We start from the raw sequence: 17,602 nt of genomic DNA, 5'->3' as shown, positions 1-17,602 counted from the left end.
TCTCCCCATCTCGTTCTGTGCTGCTGTGTTCAAGTATTGTTTTTTACTTTTGGTGATGGGGTTATAGAGTAGAGTACTGATCGATTATACAAACCTCGGTATTGAGAAAGAGAGAGAGAAAGAGAGAGCTCTCATCATCAACAACAACAAGGTTCTAATCAAAAGATTTAAAGAAGAAAAAAAGTTAGAAGATATTATTGTCGAGTTTGATAGTTCGCGTCTTCTTTCTTTCTTTCCTTTCTTCCTTGTCATCGATCATTTCAATCATCACCCACCGTAAATGATCACGGCTGTTTGTTTCAAAACTGGGGGTCAGACACCCAGAGAGAGCAACAACAATGCATACGATCATGGTGGCGGTACACAGAATGATAAAGAGAAAGGAAGATCTTTACCATACACAAGTAACCTGACGGGTGCTGCTGCTTTGGCTGTCACCGGAATGGTGATGGATGGCGAGCTCAATCGTATTGTCCAAAGTCGCGCAACGCCAACGCAACAACAACCAAAGAAGCAGCCTAGTTCATGCGATGTCGAGATTTTCGTAACATCATTTTCGCCCAACCCAACGACATCCGGTGGTACAACATCAACAACAACAACAAAAGCAACCTCCATTTATAGCAATGACTCTAGAATTCAATCACAAATATCCCAACCCAACAAAAACGACGACAATGATACAATCGCCCAAAAAAAAAGAGAAGAGTCTGATTTTGGATTACTACTTTGGGAGTCGAGTCAGGTTGTGTCTTGGTTCATAGTAGACCAATGTAAAAGATCTGATGATGGGTCTTGCATTGACAAACCAATATTTATAAACAATGAAACAACGACAATTGAACTTGGAGCAGGTATTGGATTGCCATCATTAGTTTCTATGGCACTTGGAAGTAAACTGTCAATCATTACAGACTACAAACAAGAGTTACTCGACAATGTCCAAAGAATCATAGACTACAACAAACAAATAACGACCAGTTCATTTTCAAATTATAATGGTCCTGATCCACTGTATTGTGTTTTGGCATACTCTCAATTCACCGACCAAGTCTTACAACTACCAAAAGATATTGATTATTTATTTGCGTCTGATTTATTTTATAATAATACCAAAGGTTTGTAAAAGATTTATTTAATTAATTTTCTTTTATTTATATTAATATTAATATTAATAATTTTTTTTATAATTAGATTATGATGATATATTTGCAACATTTAAATTCTTTTTAAATAGGAATAGGAATTTAATCATTTATTGTAGTTATCAAATACGATCATCCGAGAAGACCATTGGACAATATCTCTTGAAATGGGGGATGAATGCAACTGTAATCCCACTTGACCAATTCCTTCCAAATACAGTCCAATTGAAATCTGAAATCATCTTACTCCAAATTGTAAATAGTAATTAAATTGTAAATAGAAATAATAGAAATAAAAGAAATAAAAGAATAATCCAAAAAAAAAAAATGGTGGTTTTGTGAACTTCAAAAAAACTTTCTCATTCATTGTGCGAGATAGATATTATCTTTCGATAGATAGATAGAGATAGATAGAAATGGTAAAAGCTAAATCATCTTCATCATCTAGTAGTAGTAGTAGACAAAAAGGAAAGGATGTACAACCAATATCATCATCATCATCATCATCATCAGATGACGATCAATCATTCTCACCTAGTAGCAAAACAGTATTCTTGTTTTTAGGACTTTCAGCGGCTCTATCAGCTCTCTTTAATAGAATCAATGATTGTGATGAGTTTATGAACTATTGGGAACCAACTCATTATTTAATGTTTGGTAAAGGTTTACAAACATGGGAATACAGGTATGTCGTTGTTAAAATCTTCTTCCTATTTTTCTTCTTTCAATATACTAATACTTACTTTCTTTCACCTTTTGAATAGTCCAGTTTATGCACTTAGATCATATGCATATCTATTGTATCATTCAAGTTTTGGACAATTATTGTATATGATTGCACAAGAAAACAAAGTTACTACATTCTTTCTAATGAAGATATTCCTTGGACTACAATGTGCATTCTCACAAACCATTTTCTATGCAGGTGTAAAGAAATTGTTTGGTAATCAAATATCATTCTTGATGGCAATATTTATGTTCTTTTCACCAGGTTTCTTCCTTTCATCAACTGGTACGTATTCTAAATCAACCAATCAAACAATCAATCAAACAAATCAATCAAACAATATTTATTTATTTATTTATTTTTTATTTTAGTTTATTTACCAAATACATTTTCAATGACAATGATAATGTTTTCATATGGTTTTTGGATGTTGAATAGACCATTTTTGGCAGTATTTACATGTGCATGTAGTGTGTTTATGGGTTGGCCATTTGTTATTGTTGTTGGTGCACCAATGGCATTGTCATTGATTGTCGAGTATGGTTTCATCAATGTATTGGTTTGGGCAATCGTTCCAACCGTCTCGGTGTTTGCTCCAATGATTATGATTGATGAAAAGTATTATGGCAAGCTTGTTATTGCCATCTTGAATATCATCCTTTATAATTTCACTTCTGATCATGAAGGTGGTTCTCAATTATATGGTATTGAAGATTGGAAATTCTATTTTATTAATTGTTTTGTAAACTTTAATGTTATATTTTTCATTGCTTTATTATCTATTCCTGTATGTTAAAAGAAAAAAAAAAAGAGAGACAAAGTATTAATAATAATAATATTTCTTTCTTTCTTTCTATTTCTATTTCTATTTCTATTTCTATTTCTATTTCTATTTCTATTTCTATTTCTATTTCTATTATTTTAGTTAATAATTATATTATATTCAAATAGAGGAGTATTATCAAATAGACCATTATTTAAATTGATTTTGGCAATGTCACCATTTGTAATGTGGTTCTCATTTATGACATACTTGCCACACAAAGAGGAGAGATTTTTATTTGTCATTTATCCATTTATTTGTTTGTCTGCTTCGGTTACTCTCTACTTGGTTGCTAATTTCATATCCGATCTCTACAAATATCAATCGAGATTGTCAACAAAGAGTACAGATGACGAATCAAAGAAAAAGAGTACTGCTGCTGGTCAATCGTCGTTGCTACTCACCATCCTCGGTCTCTTGAACTTTTTGGTCGATCTTTCCATCAAGGCTGTTGTCTTGTTGTTTATCGCTCTGTCGGTATCACGTATCTATGCAACTTTTAGAAACTATGACGCGTCAATCGAGGCATATGGATTCCTTTATGACGATGTTTTACGTGCTGGTGATGTCACTGACATTCAATTCCCCAAGACCATTCGTATCGGCTCCAACGTCAATGTCTGTGTTGGCAAGGAATGGTACAGATTCCCATCCCAATTCTTTTTACCAAATGACAGAGTAGACGATCGTTCAACCAAGACAAACAAACCAATGATCACTTTCAACTTGGCATTCCTAGAGTCCGAGTTTAAGGGTCACTTGCCCAAACCATTCTCACAGCAACCAAATGGCACGATGGTCATCCCAACCAACATGAATGATCAAAACCAACAAGAGATGGACCGTTACATTGACGATATCAACAAATGTAGTTTTATTGTCGATTTTGATAACAATCCAGACAACAGTTACCTCAACAAACTTTCAAAAGACCAGTTCAGAATCATCTATTCACGTCCATTCTTGGATGCTAGTAAATCAAACTCTTTGGCTAGAGCTTTCTATATCCCTTACTTTTCAGATAAAAGAATTACTTTTGCTCCCTATATCATTTTAGAGAATAGAAATAATTAATTATTAAATAATAAATAGACGAAAATAGTCCGATAAATCATCAAAATTCAAAATGAAACCCAACTCAAAAAACGAACGAGAAAAATCAAAAAAATTATTTTAATTATTAATCGTTATTACTACAACATATACTTTGTAAATATATATATATAAAATGGCAAGATTCATTGGTTCAGGAGGAAGACACGCTAAAAATAAGTCATATTATAGAGCTACTAAAACAGCAAATAGAAAGAAAGGTATTTTATTGCAACACAACAAAACAAAGACTCACGATCAATTTAATTGTGTGAAAAGAAAGAGAAGAAGAAGAAACAAAGAAACAAAACAAGACACAAAGAGATAAAGAATGAAATAGAACAAGTTAATTAACATATTTTACTGTGTATCTATAGATATCGATCAAATATGGGATGATATGCAACCAGGTAAAATAGAAAAGTTACAAAAGCAAGAGATCGATGTAGATAAACCAGCTATGGGTCAAATTTATTGTATACCATGTGCAAAGTATTTCGTTTCACAAGCAGCCATGGACACTCATTCCTCTTCGAAACCACACAAGAAGAGAGTTAAATCATTACTTGTCAAGCCATACTCTGTCGAAGATAGTGTTATTCCAATTGACAATGGTAAAAGATTAAGACCAAAGGATGATACCGAAATGGCCACTGCTACTACTTCTAGTGCTTAAGTAGTTAACAAACAAACCTATAAAATACATTCTTTTCTCTTTTTTTTTTTAAAAAATCAATCAAATAATTTACAAATAATAATATTATTTGTTGTATGGTAGAACAAGAGAGAGATATATAAACATCTCTCTCTCTCTCTTTTTTTGGTGTTCGGGATATAATACTACTATTATTTTTCATCATTCTCGTTGCTTTCATCAAAATCTATTAATATCTATTTGGGATTATCAATCGTATTTTTACAAGCAGACAAAGAAAGATATATAAGATAATTTATAATTATCTTTTTTATTTCATGGTAAGAGAATGAAGAACGAAAGTAAGCTCATTCATGTAATGGAGGAACCAGCCCCTGTCATCAATTGATTACAATTCCAATCGAAGTTCTCTAGATGAAGACGAGAGAGAATTCCGCCTTGATCCGAAAAAAGTGAAGTTTTTAAAATTTTAATCAACGAAAAGGCAAAATTCAAGGTAGCAACTTTAAAGTGAATGGTTGTGTGTCCTTTCGTTATCCATAAGATGTGGTAAGGCATAAGCATCCATCCACACCCTTTAAAATTTAATTCTATTTTAATTAACACAACCTATGTACATACAAACAAATAATTTAATAAAATGATTGAAATAGATAATAATATTCAATCAAATCAAAATAATCAAAATAATCAAAATAATATAAATATTAATACTAATAATAATAATAATAATAATTTAAATAATAATAATAATACTAATCATATACAAAATACTAATAATAATTTAAATAATTCTAATAATAATAATAATAATAATGATAACTGTATAATAATTCAAAATTCAAATATTTCCAATTTCCAATCAAAAAGTGGTGAATCATTAATAATAATTCCAATTGATGAAGAAAATAATGGTCCAGGGATACCAATCACAATGACTGACGAAGAAAAAGAGAAAAAACAGTTTGGAACCATTTTAAATTATTTACTAGGATCAAAAAATAGACATGGAAATGGTAGTAGTAAAATAGCTATTACCTGTTTTGTCGTTTTTATCTTACTTTTATTATCAATATTTATACTCATACCGTTGCATATGAAAAATAAATCAAATCCTTTATAGAATATTATTTGTAAATATCTATCTATCTTATCATATCTATCTATCTATAGTTTTATTTTTTTTATTTTAATGAAGAGTAGAAGATAAAAGTTTCTTTAAACCTTCTTCAACAGAATTAATAAATTGTATATAAGAGTTACCATCGGTATTTTCATCCTCCACTAGGTATTGTCGGAATTGTCCAACTTGTTCAAGTGGGCCCTTTGTATATTCGACAGAGGGTACAATGAGTCTATCCTGTTTGCTGTTGGAGATGGTTTGGCGAATGAGACTGTCAGGTGGAGGTGGGAACATGTACATGTTGGATACTGCTTGTGGGGCATAGTAAACCATCAACGTGTCGTATGCATCCAATAGATAGATGTGTGAGATATTGGATGTGATGGTGGTGGTTGACAGTGTGAGATATTTTGACGCTAAATTGTTGGGTGCTCCATATGTACTCAACACAGGATAAATTGCTCGGTGTAACATTTTTTGATCGAGTGATGAATATACAACCTGTGTGTAAATCCAATCGTCCGATCTCTTTTCCAATACATCTTCTTCCATTGACTTGTGAATAGTCTTTAGTAACTTTCCTTTTAGCAAGGCAAAAACATATCGAGGTAATGGTTTGAGATGTGGTGTTTGACCAAACGATAGATCAACCGAACTTTTAACAGACGATAAAATAACAACATTTTCATTATATCTTGTAATAAAATTACTTAACCATCCTAATAATAATAATCTTGATTCTTTTATCCCTTTTTCTAATGATTCTTTTATAATCTAAAAAAACAAATAATTAAAATTAAAATCTACATACTATTTTCTTTTTTTTTTTTTCTTACTTTATGAGTTAATAAACAAATAGTAGTTTCTAAATCAATATTATTAAATAGATCTACTGGTGAGTCTGCAACATGAATTGGTGCTGTAAAAACATGAAGTCTTCTTTCCAATGTTCTAAAATTACTTTTAACTCTATCGGCAGAGTCTTGTACCATTAGGGATGGCGATGATGAATACAAGTCGGTTGATGATTCGACGACTGGTGGCAAATAGGTATAGGAGAATGCAATTTGAATAAATGGTTGATTTTCACCACCTTCAAATGCAGATGGATCGGTAAATTTGAAATCAAAAGCGATACTTGTAAAGGTTGAACATGATTCAATGTGATATAAATCCTTGTAGGTTTTTGATTGTAATAAATTACCAAAACAACTATCAACACTATAATTTCTACTAGTTCTAATTCTTAATAATCCATGAAATCCCCATCCATTTGAAACTAATTTATATCTAAAACACAGAAAATAAAAATGATTTAATTTAATGAATAAATATATTATATTTTCTTTTTTTTTTTTTTTGACTTACATATCTTGAGGAAGAGGACAAGTTGAAGTTATATTTGTATATCTGTAAAGGTTACCACCAGTGATTGTACATAAATATTTAATTGTATCAAAACCAAAATAAGTTGATCCAATTGCATAGATATCGAAATGAGAACCAACTTGAATTGCCTTTTCAGCAAGCAATTTGTAAGTGTTTGATGATGGTTTCAAGAAATCTTTTGATGAAAAACTACTATACATAGAGTCTACAGTATTATATTCTTTATCTATAGATCCTTCCCCAACTGATGGTTTACCTGCCATAAATATTCCAATTTTAACTAAATACATAAAAGTGTAAGTAAGAGTAATCACTTTTTTTAATATTTGTTTAAATTGTTGTATTTGCGCATACCATGTAGAGAAAGATTTGAAGATTGTAAATAATTTAATAAAAGTGATATGGTAGGACCCAAAGCTCTAATGCTTCCACCTTTTTTACGATTAATAGTAGAATCTATATCTGATAATATTGATATGGCACTCATTATATTTGATTCATGTTTTGATTTCTAAAAGAGAGGAAATTATTAATATATACATATAATATAATATATTATTATTATAAACATACATTTACAAGGAATCCAGAGATTGGTAAAATATCATTTAAACTAATATCATTATTAAAGGAGGAGATTGCATCAAGATATTTGATAGATGGTGAAGAACAATTTAAATTAAATATTCCAATTTTGTATGAATATACTATCATTCCAAATAATGAATTATCAGGTAATGCTTTAAAATCGAATAATAATAATAATAAGTATTTGTTGTTGTTGTTTGAAGAGACCACATTCACATTTAACTTCTTCTTCTTTACATACCATGTACTAAAGCTTCAAGACCACTTTTAATAACTTCCATTTGTTCATTGTTACCAGATATATCTACCAATGCAATATAGGTAGGATTATTGTTGTAAATTGAATCAGATAGATTGTCTTGATCCTCATCGTCATCCTCTTGATCCACTTGTAATACCAAATTTGAGTTTGTCAATTCAGGGTAGATATTTCTTTGATCTACATCTGCATACTTGAATGAAGTATCCTCGTTGTCATCATCACTTATATGATTGGCATGTTTACATAGATTACATATCCAAGTAGACTTTTCAAAAGTAACAAATGGATTGATATAACCAAGACACTTTTTACATCTATCAATATTCTTTGCATTTTCATTACATCTATAATTATTTCTAAATGGTTGTACTACACATCCCTAATATAACAAGCTTATTGTCAGTTTTAAAAGTCCATCTCTCTCTCTCTCTCTCTCTATCTTGATTCATTCTGTACAGATATTTACCCAAATAGTTCCACTAGCATCTTTAATTGAAGCTATTTAGTTGATCAATATGATGATTATAATGTATGTTAGTAACTACCTCTAGATCGACTACTACTATCAACAATAATAATAACATCTACCTACGATTATGAGGAAACCTTTGTGTTGAGAACTTTACATTCATCTCTCTCTCTACTCTCTACTCTTTCTCTCTCTTGATTGTAACAACAATGATTGAAGTTCAAACTAATAAAAAAAAAATATAGTCTGTCCAGAAACCAAAAAGTAATATCGAATGGTATTCGTATGTATGTATGTTTTAAAGAACAGTAATAAGAATTTATTCTTAGTTTATTTACAATGGTATGAATATTAGGGAGGGTTGACGTTTGAATCAAATAATTATAAATGATTATTTAATTTTTTATTGTTGGTTGGTTGATTTGTTGTTGTTTAAATTTGGTGATTGAGTTTGCAAAGGTGTGTATTGATATTTATAAATATTATTATTATTATTATAAATATTCCTCATCATATTTATCTATTATATTATATTATTTGTTTGTTATTTGTTTGTTATTTGTTTTTAATTAAAAGTAACAGTAAGATAATTAATTTTATAGGCTTGAATAATTCTGAAAGTTGGTTTGAGGGTGGTGACAGATGGAGTAGTGAATTGACAGGTGGTAGTGATTGGTTGTGGTGAACTGTAGAGGTAGTATACTGAACCACTGACAATGGATGGTGTGAAACCAGCTGGGTTTTTGGCAAGACCAAAGGCAATATAGTCGACAACGATGGAACCAGATACTGTAAAGATGGTGCTGTACGAGCTGGTTGGTAAGTCGTATGGGTAGAGGATAGCCAATTGACTGCCTTGGATACCTTGAACACTACCGTTGAGACGGACATTGTCAAAGGCAGTGATAGAGGTGTTGCTGACGCTAAGGTTACCGTTGATTTGAATGCCACCAACTTGGAGGTTGGTGTTTTGGAGTACGACGTTGGACGATGCAATACCTTCGCCGAGGGTGATGCTGGCTTGGTTGATCTTTGGGTTAGTGATGATTTGGGTGGTTTGGAGGTTGATGTCGTTGGCAATCAAGGTGCCGTTGTCTTGGACGAGAATGTAGGATTGGAGACCGGCAGCTGTGATTGGGTAGGTGCCAGTGAGTCTGAGAGTGGATGAGTTGGAGACGACAAAGTTGACAACTGAAGCAGCTTGGGTTTGGAGACCGTGGACTTCGGTGTAGCCGACAAACTCCATGTATACTTGTGGGCCTGAGATTTGGCTGGCGTCAACGTTGAGGATGATGGTGTCTTGGACATAGAAATTGGAGGGTGGTGCATTCAAGACGACGAGGTTTTGAACTTGTGATTGTTTAAAGTCGACAAATGAACAAGAGTCGACAGTGACACGACCGGTAAGTACGCCGTTGTCGATCTCGGTGTAGTAGACGTCGGTGAGGAGGAGGGTGGCGCCTGGTTGGACCTTGATGTTGGCGAGGTGGACAAAGATCATGTCGCCTTGGTTGGTGGCCGTGTACGACGAGTATTGGGTGATCAAGAGTGTGCCGGTGACCGAGCTGTTTGAGTAGGTGGAGATGGTCGACTGGCTGGCGAGGGTGAGCGTGCCAGCTACACTGATACGCGAGAATGCCAAGTCACAGGTAGTAAAGATGATGGAGCCAGAGGCGATCAAGAACGACTTGGAGACATAATCTTGGTTGACACGAACAAGGTTGCTGGTGGTAGCAGACAATTCAAAGTACGAGTATTCGTCGGCACCCAATGTGCTGTCGGCGATATAGGCAGATGCACCAGTCACCAAAAAGTTACCATTCTCTGAGATGGTGATGTTGGATTCTTGGATGTTGGCAATTTCGGCGTTGAGGATGGCGCCTGGACCGACGAGAATGGTCGATCCCTGGGTAGAGGTGAGAGATCCAACCGAGATACTGGAAACGTCGGCAATCAACTGGGCGGCCGAGAGGTTGATACTGTCGGTCTTGACAACAGCTGAAATCACCAAATAGGCAGGCAAAACAGATGCATGCGATGAAACGTTGATCGATCCAACAGCAAGGTTACCCTCAATGGTGATGGTTCCAGCATTACCTGGTTGCAATGAATAGTCAATGACGGCAGCTTGATTGGGTGATTGTGGGACGATACCACCAATCCAATTGGTTGCGTCAAAATAACTGCATTCTTGTTGACTACAATCTTTGCTTGCATCGAATCTAACGACTTGATAATTTTGTGCCGATACCAAACCGATAATGGTCAACACTGATACTATTATTGATAATATTGATTTATTCATTCTATAGAAATATAAATAAATATTCTTCTTTTTTTACTTTTTAAACAACAATAATGATCTAAATGCGTATTTATATAGTTTAAGTGATCACCGCCTCTGATGCCTACCTATATGATTGAGAATTAAATGAGTTAAATAAAATATAATATAAGGACCATGCTTCGCAGCAGACTTACCTCTCAATAACTCGAGTAATGTAACGTTTTCCTTTGATTTCGTTGGTTTGTCAGAATGATTTACGAGCTCGTTTTCAAAAAGACGCACGTTTCGATCAAGAAATCTCTAAAGTGACGAGCTTGGTCACCAGTAGTCGTTTTCAACCTTGGGAATAAAGAATAAGATTATTCCAGTGTATAGTGATCCTGTTAGATATTCGGGTCGACCCGAAATAACTTGTCTATGTGATCACTCTTGAAAGCGTTGGTTTTGGGAACTAATATTGATACCTCTTTGCATAGGAATTTAATTTTCTATTACCTTTTCATCTCGATAATCTTTTTTTATCTATATTATTATTTGATTCTCATCTCTCTCTTTCTCTTTCTACTTTTTCTTTCTTTATCTTTAAAGAATGAATAATTATTCATTACGATTAAATATAATCAATTAAAATAACACAGAGTTCCGATTGCTGATTTTCACAACCCTCCAAAAATCAATTAAATTTTTTGGATGAAAATAATAATAATAATAATAATAGAATTAATGTCTTATATTTAATTTCCTTTATCTTTTATTTAATTAATTATTATTTAAATAATTTTAACTAAAAGCAACAATGATATAATAATTGTTACCAATTTGAGCAGTTTGGAAAATAGGTGATAGAGATGTAAAGGTTGGGGTTGTAAAGGATAGTGAATAGGTAGTGAGGGGTTGAGATGAACTGAGGAGATAGTATGGAGTGTTGACAGTGATGATTGGAATACTTCCAGAGTCACTATTGGGTGAAAGACCAAATGAAAATGTGTTGGCTAAAAAGGCATCACTTACAGTGACAATGGGGCCATAGATACTGGTTGGTAGGGTGTAGGGATAGAGGATGTTGAATTGACTGGTCGTGTCGGCAAAGTAACTACCGTTGATATGTAGATTGTCGGATATCGTCACATTGCAAGAGGTGATGGTTAAATCACCGTTGATTTGGAGACCGCCCAACTGGACATTGGTATTGGAGAGGATGATCTTACTGGCAGTGACTACACCATCTTGAAGGATGATGGTAGAGTTGGATGCCTCTGATACGATTAGTGTAGTGGTGAGATCAATGTTGGTGGCAGCCAAGGTAGAGTCGTCGGTGAGTGCAATATAAGAATAGCCACCTTCAATCTCGACAATACCACCTGTTAGATTAAGTGTGGATGCGTTGAGAAGGACAAGACCGAGTTGAGAGAAACTCATGCTGTTGGCAGAATGCAGTTCGTTGTATCCTTGGTAGGCTATGTGTGTTGGAGCAGTAGCATTGTCTCCATTCATATTACTGATGATCGAGTTGTAGCTGGAGAGTGTGGTCGGGACGACACCTTCAAATGTGAATACTTGTACGTAGCAATGGTTCAACACGACATTGGTGCATGCCGACGCCACCAAATGCCCGGTGAAGTCACTGCTGTTAAAGACGGCCGCGTACAACTGGTCGAGGACAACAACCGATCCACCCTGTGTCTCCATATGGTTGATGAATACGATTGTTGGGGTAGTAGTAGTATTGTTGTTTGGGTCATAGGCCGACATCCAGTTGGATGCGTACAGTTCAACACCCTGCTCGACAGTCACATTACCTTGTGTCTCGACAGTCGAGTAGGAGATGGTCAACCATCCAAGCGACGACTCGAGCGAATAGAGTTGTAAAAGCGACGATTGAACGACGAGGTGACCCAAAACTGTCAAGTCACCCATGATAGTTGCTTGGACATTGGTCAAGTTGCTTGGCTGGGTGCCGGTAATCTCGAGCTGTGAATAGACGTCTGCGTACACTGTACAATCGATCATACTCAGACCTTCATTAAGCACCTCAAAGTTGGCGTTTGTTTGTAACGTGATGTTGGATTGGTGGAACGAGGCAGTATCCACTGTCAAAAAGGATCCCTGTCCAATATGCACTCCACTCTCCAAACCATTGACATTGAGTGTAACAATGCTGGCAATGACTCCAGCACTGAGTACAAGTTGCGATGAACCAAGTGTGATAGTTTCAACCTTGATCGATATGATCTCTGGAATGACAACCAATACCGATAAAACAGCAGGTGCAGTCGAAGTAGAGGTAAGATTGATGGCACCGACAGCAAGGTCAGATTCAATCAAAATAGTACCAGCGTTTGATGGTTGACTTGTAAAGTCGATCAAAGCCATTTGTTTAGGTGAATTGGGTACTTGACCACCTACCCAATTCGACGCATCACCATATCTACATTGAGAAGTACTACAATCTTGATTAACATTGAATTGAATTACTTGATATTGATCATCATCATTTTGATCGGCTGATATTGTTGCTATTGAAAATAAACAAACAAGTAATAATAATAACACTCGTATATTCATTTTACTGTATCTAATATATATAAAAGAGTGTGAGAGAGAGAAATAAAGAAAGTCAGATGTTGTTGTTGTTGTTGTTGTGTTGTTGTTGTTGTTGTTGTTTACTAAACTATAGTTTGCTGATAACTCTTGTCTTGTAATATTTATGTTATTTACAGATTACGATAATGATTTGATTATGTGACAGACATACAGTCGCGACTCGACGATGTGATTTCGATCATGATCTTGTAACCCAGGGAAAACGATCGAAGGGTACCCTTTGACCTAGGAATTCAGTTAACAGTAAACTATCAAGCTTCTTTTATTTCGAATCAAAGATATTTTACATCCAACATGCATGTCCACAACACCATCCACCGCATTTGTCCATTCATTCAAATATTCATTTATTATTCTGACAATTATTATTATTATTATTATTATTAGAGAGATATTTAGCTATTTCATGAAGAACAACAATGGAACTATTAAAATTTTATTCGTGGTGGTTCCTCAACTACCAGAAATTATAATAACAAATAATGGGGTGGTCACCCCTTTCAATAATAATCATCAAAAGAGTATTCAGGTCACTTCACTCTCACTCTTTTTGTTTGTTCTTATTTTCTTGAATATATTATCTCTAGATATAGATTACTATCTTATCTGTTGTAGAGTTAGATAGATAGACGAATGAATGAAAGTTTAGAAAGCTGAGAATGTCTTGATAGAAACATGATTTTTTTTCATACTCGGAGACATTCTTGGACAGACCAATCAAAAGATCTTGATCAATAGGATATTTATTTCTTTCGTCACTTTTTCTTTACAGATTTTAATTAAGAGGGGTTGAAATACCCTTTAAATCATATTTAGTAGTAACCCTCCAATACCAACATCTGTTTGTGTTTGGGTCATTAGTTTTAAAAAGAACGAACAAACAAATAATGAATTTAAAGCTTATATTATTATTTGTAGTTGCATGTGTAAGTAAAAGTGACGACATTGCTTTTTCAATCTTCAATCTATATATTAACAAACATTCTCATTATATTATATTATACATTATAGAGTATCTACTATGTTGTGTCTGCAACATCTCTTGGACCAAGCAATCTCTACTTGTATTCAGTCAATGCAAACAACAAGATTGAAATGACTGTTGTCAACATTGCATCTGGAGTAGCCACCAAATCTGTACTCCCAATTAAATTTCAACATGATATTACTTTAATTAAATTCCTTGGTGTTGATTCAAATCAAAATGTATGTATAGTTTATTAAACAAAAAATAATAAAGATGTATAAAAATACTAATATCTATCTATCTATCTATCTATCTATCTATCTATCTATCTATCTATCTATCTATCTATCTATCTATCTATCTATCTATCTATCTATCTATCTATCTATCTATCTATCTATCTTTTTATTTGATTGATATTTAGTTCCTATTATTAGCAATGAATCCACGTGATGCATATGGAATTATAACTATATCACAAGCTGGAAAGTTGGTAACTGGACCAAGCTATGTTGGACCTATTCTTGCAGATTATGAATGGTATGCTACCTCGCTGCAATATGATAGCACTCGTAATGCAGTCTACCTTGTCACAAGTGCCTCCAATACTCAAGGTCCGGGCATGTTTATCTATGATTTTGCCAATTCTTCAACCAGCGCCCTAAATTTAACCATGCCAGATGTCAATCCACCAAACGGTTGCTTTGATGGTGTCAACAACTATTATATCATGGATATCACTGACAAGGACTATAGTCAATTTGAATTGGGTTACTATTCATTTGCCGACAATCAACAACACGAATCTTTAAATGTCACTGGTATTCCAGCCAACTCTGATACCTATCTCTACTGTGCCAACAAACAAGTCTACACTGTAGTCTACAATACCATGGCTCCAAAGGAAATGACATTGTTCCTCATGGATGTACAGGAGGCTACTGCCACCCAATCTTTCCATATTCCAAACACCGGTATGATGAATTCTCTCCAACTTTGGTTTAGCGACAATTACTTTGTCATTCTCACCTCGTCAAACAAAGAATTATTTATCACCACCGTCGATCTCAACACCAACCAAGTTGTCCTATCCACTCAAATCAAAGGTAAAATTAATCTTCAACCACAAGCTTCTGGTGTCTTTTAAATAAATAAATAATTCGGTAAATATAAATATAAATATTACAATTATTTATTTGGGTGATTCTTTGTCAAAGATTAATATTTTTGACTCTAAATAATTAAAAGTGAAACGATGAATGATAAAATAAATAGTACAGGTGTGAATGGATTCAAATGTGATGATGTACTTGGATCTTTACCATTAGTTGTTGTTGTTGATCCAGTAGTTGTACTCGTTGTAGTTGAACCAGTTGAATTAGTGGATGATCCAGTCGTTGTGCTAGTGGTAGATGTGGAGTCTGTTGTAGTTGATGTGGTGGTGGTGGCAGAGGTTGAATCAGTAGTTGTACTTGAGCTACCACTACCAATAATACTAAAATCAAATGAGATTGATGAATTGACATCTTCTTTAACTGAATAGATATATCTAGCATAGACAAAAGAGGTGGATGGTGCTTGTGAGGACGATGGGGAATAGTCAAATAATGTTGGTGAGTATTGGGAAAGAGGATCATTTCCAGTGACACCAATACTAATTGCACGAAAAGTAAGTGATGCTCCATTCGTTGTGGTGGTTACAGGTGTCATATTTGCCCATTTATAGGAATATATTGAACCAGATTCAATATCATAAGAGGATATTGGATTGGAGATGGCAACACCCGAGTCAATCATAGCAAATACATTGACTCTAAAGTAATTGGTTGAAGATAGTGTTTGGTAACCACTAAATGACAAGACATAGGAGACTGTGTTTTTGGAGATGACATAGTTTTCAGTGGTACCTCTAGCTGTGAAGACAACAGTATCTTGTGTGTATTTTCTAACTGCTACTTGAACTAATCCGGTGTTTATAGGAGTAGTAGTAGACACTATAGTGGCAGAGTACAAAGATTCAGTGTAATTGGATGAAGACGAGTTGGATAACAAAGTCATCGTGTCAAGTGACAATGTAAAGAAATTACGGGTGACTCCGAAATAATCAACATCTTTAATATAGAATCCAACCTTGACAGCCAACCCACCAAAAGAAAGACCAGTGTTTGAAGTATTGACAAATTGTGGTAATAAATCTGTACAATCAGAAAATGTCCAAGGTGAATTACATGTGCATTCAGTACCATTACATGTTCCTCTACCTGTACATTCTGTTGGAATCCCTGGGCATGCCCCTTTACTATCTATTATTATTATTAGATATTGTAAAATTAAATTAAATTTAATTAATTATATTGTTGACTCTTCTTAAATTTTCATCATTCTATCAATGTAATTGTGCACAAACTTGTTACATACAACCAATATACAGTGTTATCAAAATAAATAAAAGAATAAATATATTTTTCATTCTCTCTATCTCTACTTTATCTGTTACCTTGTTGTGTAAAAGTTTTATCGCGACAAAGATTGATGGTCATTGTGCGATGGGGGGTGGTTGGAAGTCGATGAGGCACCCATCACACAAATTTTGTGGTGCCTGTTCAACAAATCAATTTCAAAAAAACACAGGATATTTGTTGTTCAAATAATTGCATCTATTTTTAAAATAGATATTGTTTGAAATTTTAAACAAAATTTTCAAAAGATAAAATCAATTAAATAATTATATAATATTATTTCTATTTATTTAATTGGATAGGAAAGTTTGGGTTGTTTTAAAATTTTTTTAATTTTCCAACAGATTTCAAGTCATCATTTTTGGTCATTTTAAATTGGGAAAATAAATTATCTATTTCCATTTATTGATTGCTTCCAATGAGTTATTTGTTTTTAATCTGATAGAAGTGACAAAGAGGGTATTTAAGAACCCTTCCCAAATTTTCTTTCTTTACTCCACCCACAAATAAATACTAAACAAACAAATAATTTACTCTTAAGAAGATTTATTCTTGAATCAACACAATCTCACCAAAAAAAAAAAGTATAGTATCAATTCTTAATATTTATTAAATAATAATTTAATTAATCTAAACATTATTATTATTTTTTTCAAGATGGACACCAAATTTTTAATCATTTTAATTTTAGTATTGGTAGCTCTTCTTTGTTTAGTCGATTATGCAACTGCTCAAACTTGTTGTTCAATATGTCCACCAATGCATTGGGCTTGCATGGAAACATGCAAAAGAGGATGCTAAACACCCCCCACCAGATATTTACCATTTCGAAATGGAATCCTTGAAAATAAATGTATATAAGAAAGGATAATTTCATTTCTTCTATTTATTTGGTTAATCATAAAATGTCTTCCATCCATATGTATTTAATTAATTTTAAAATATTGTAAATTTATTAATATTATTTTTGATACAAAAAAATATAATAGATCTTGTTTTTTTTAGTTTAACT

At 33.5% G+C, this 17,602-nt stretch overlaps 7 protein-coding genes across 7 annotated transcripts; 4 read left to right on the top strand and 3 right to left on the bottom strand.

Moving 5' to 3' along the window:
* Positions 1 to 280: 280 nt before the first annotated feature.
* DFA_11810 (uncharacterized protein) lies at positions 281 to 1,415 on the top strand (the record flags this gene model as incomplete). Its single annotated transcript, XM_004350704.1, has 2 exons — positions 281 to 1,118; positions 1,195 to 1,415. The coding sequence occupies 2 exons, from the start codon at positions 281 to 283 to the stop codon at positions 1,413 to 1,415; spliced, it is 1,059 nt and encodes a 352-aa protein (XP_004350755.1).
* A 146-nt stretch (positions 1,416 to 1,561) lies between these two features.
* On the top strand, positions 1,562 to 3,769 carry alg9 (glycosyltransferase; the record flags this gene model as incomplete). The annotated part of the gene is made up of 4 exons (XM_004350703.1): positions 1,562 to 1,830; positions 1,910 to 2,157; positions 2,244 to 2,659; positions 2,798 to 3,769. 4 exons carry the CDS (start codon positions 1,562 to 1,564, stop codon positions 3,767 to 3,769), a joined length of 1,905 nt encoding a protein of 634 aa, XP_004350754.1.
* Positions 3,770 to 3,923: 154 nt separating this feature from the next.
* Positions 3,924 to 4,463, top strand: DFA_11808 (uncharacterized protein; the record flags this gene model as incomplete). The annotated part of the gene is made up of 2 exons (XM_004350702.1): positions 3,924 to 4,008; positions 4,165 to 4,463. The coding sequence occupies 2 exons, from the start codon at positions 3,924 to 3,926 to the stop codon at positions 4,461 to 4,463; spliced, it is 384 nt and encodes a 127-aa protein (XP_004350753.1).
* Positions 4,464 to 5,631: 1,168 nt separating this feature from the next.
* On the bottom strand, positions 5,632 to 8,436 carry DFA_11807 (uncharacterized protein; the record flags this gene model as incomplete). The annotated part of the gene is made up of 8 exons (XM_004350701.1): positions 5,632 to 6,339; positions 6,402 to 6,855; positions 6,934 to 7,234; positions 7,309 to 7,465; positions 7,528 to 7,694; positions 7,784 to 8,183; positions 8,271 to 8,302; positions 8,397 to 8,436. 8 exons carry the CDS (start codon positions 8,434 to 8,436, stop codon positions 5,632 to 5,634), a joined length of 2,259 nt encoding a protein of 752 aa, XP_004350752.1.
* A 402-nt stretch (positions 8,437 to 8,838) lies between these two features.
* On the bottom strand, positions 8,839 to 13,495 carry DFA_11806 (uncharacterized protein; the record flags this gene model as incomplete). Its single annotated transcript, XM_004350700.1, has 3 exons — positions 8,839 to 10,550; positions 11,376 to 13,135; positions 13,452 to 13,495. 3 exons carry the CDS (start codon positions 13,493 to 13,495, stop codon positions 8,839 to 8,841), a joined length of 3,516 nt encoding a protein of 1,171 aa, XP_004350751.1.
* Positions 13,496 to 14,051: 556 nt separating this feature from the next.
* On the top strand, positions 14,052 to 15,278 carry DFA_11805 (uncharacterized protein; the record flags this gene model as incomplete). The annotated part of the gene is made up of 3 exons (XM_004350699.1): positions 14,052 to 14,090; positions 14,176 to 14,370; positions 14,556 to 15,278. 3 exons carry the CDS (start codon positions 14,052 to 14,054, stop codon positions 15,276 to 15,278), a joined length of 957 nt encoding a protein of 318 aa, XP_004350750.1.
* An 86-nt stretch (positions 15,279 to 15,364) lies between these two features.
* On the bottom strand, positions 15,365 to 17,510 carry DFA_11804 (uncharacterized protein; the record flags this gene model as incomplete). The annotated part of the gene is made up of 2 exons (XM_004350698.1): positions 15,365 to 16,434; positions 17,414 to 17,510. The coding sequence occupies 2 exons, from the start codon at positions 17,508 to 17,510 to the stop codon at positions 15,365 to 15,367; spliced, it is 1,167 nt and encodes a 388-aa protein (XP_004350749.1).
* Positions 17,511 to 17,602: the final 92 nt, after the last annotated feature.

The sequence above is a fragment of the Cavenderia fasciculata genome (genome assembly GCF_000203815.1).
Source record: "Cavenderia fasciculata unplaced genomic scaffold Scf_EUAJFUG02HR96I-5, whole genome shotgun sequence".
Taxonomy (NCBI): Eukaryota; Evosea; class Eumycetozoa; order Acytosteliales; family Cavenderiaceae; genus Cavenderia; species Cavenderia fasciculata.
This window is presented reverse-complemented; position numbering and strand designations above follow the sequence as displayed.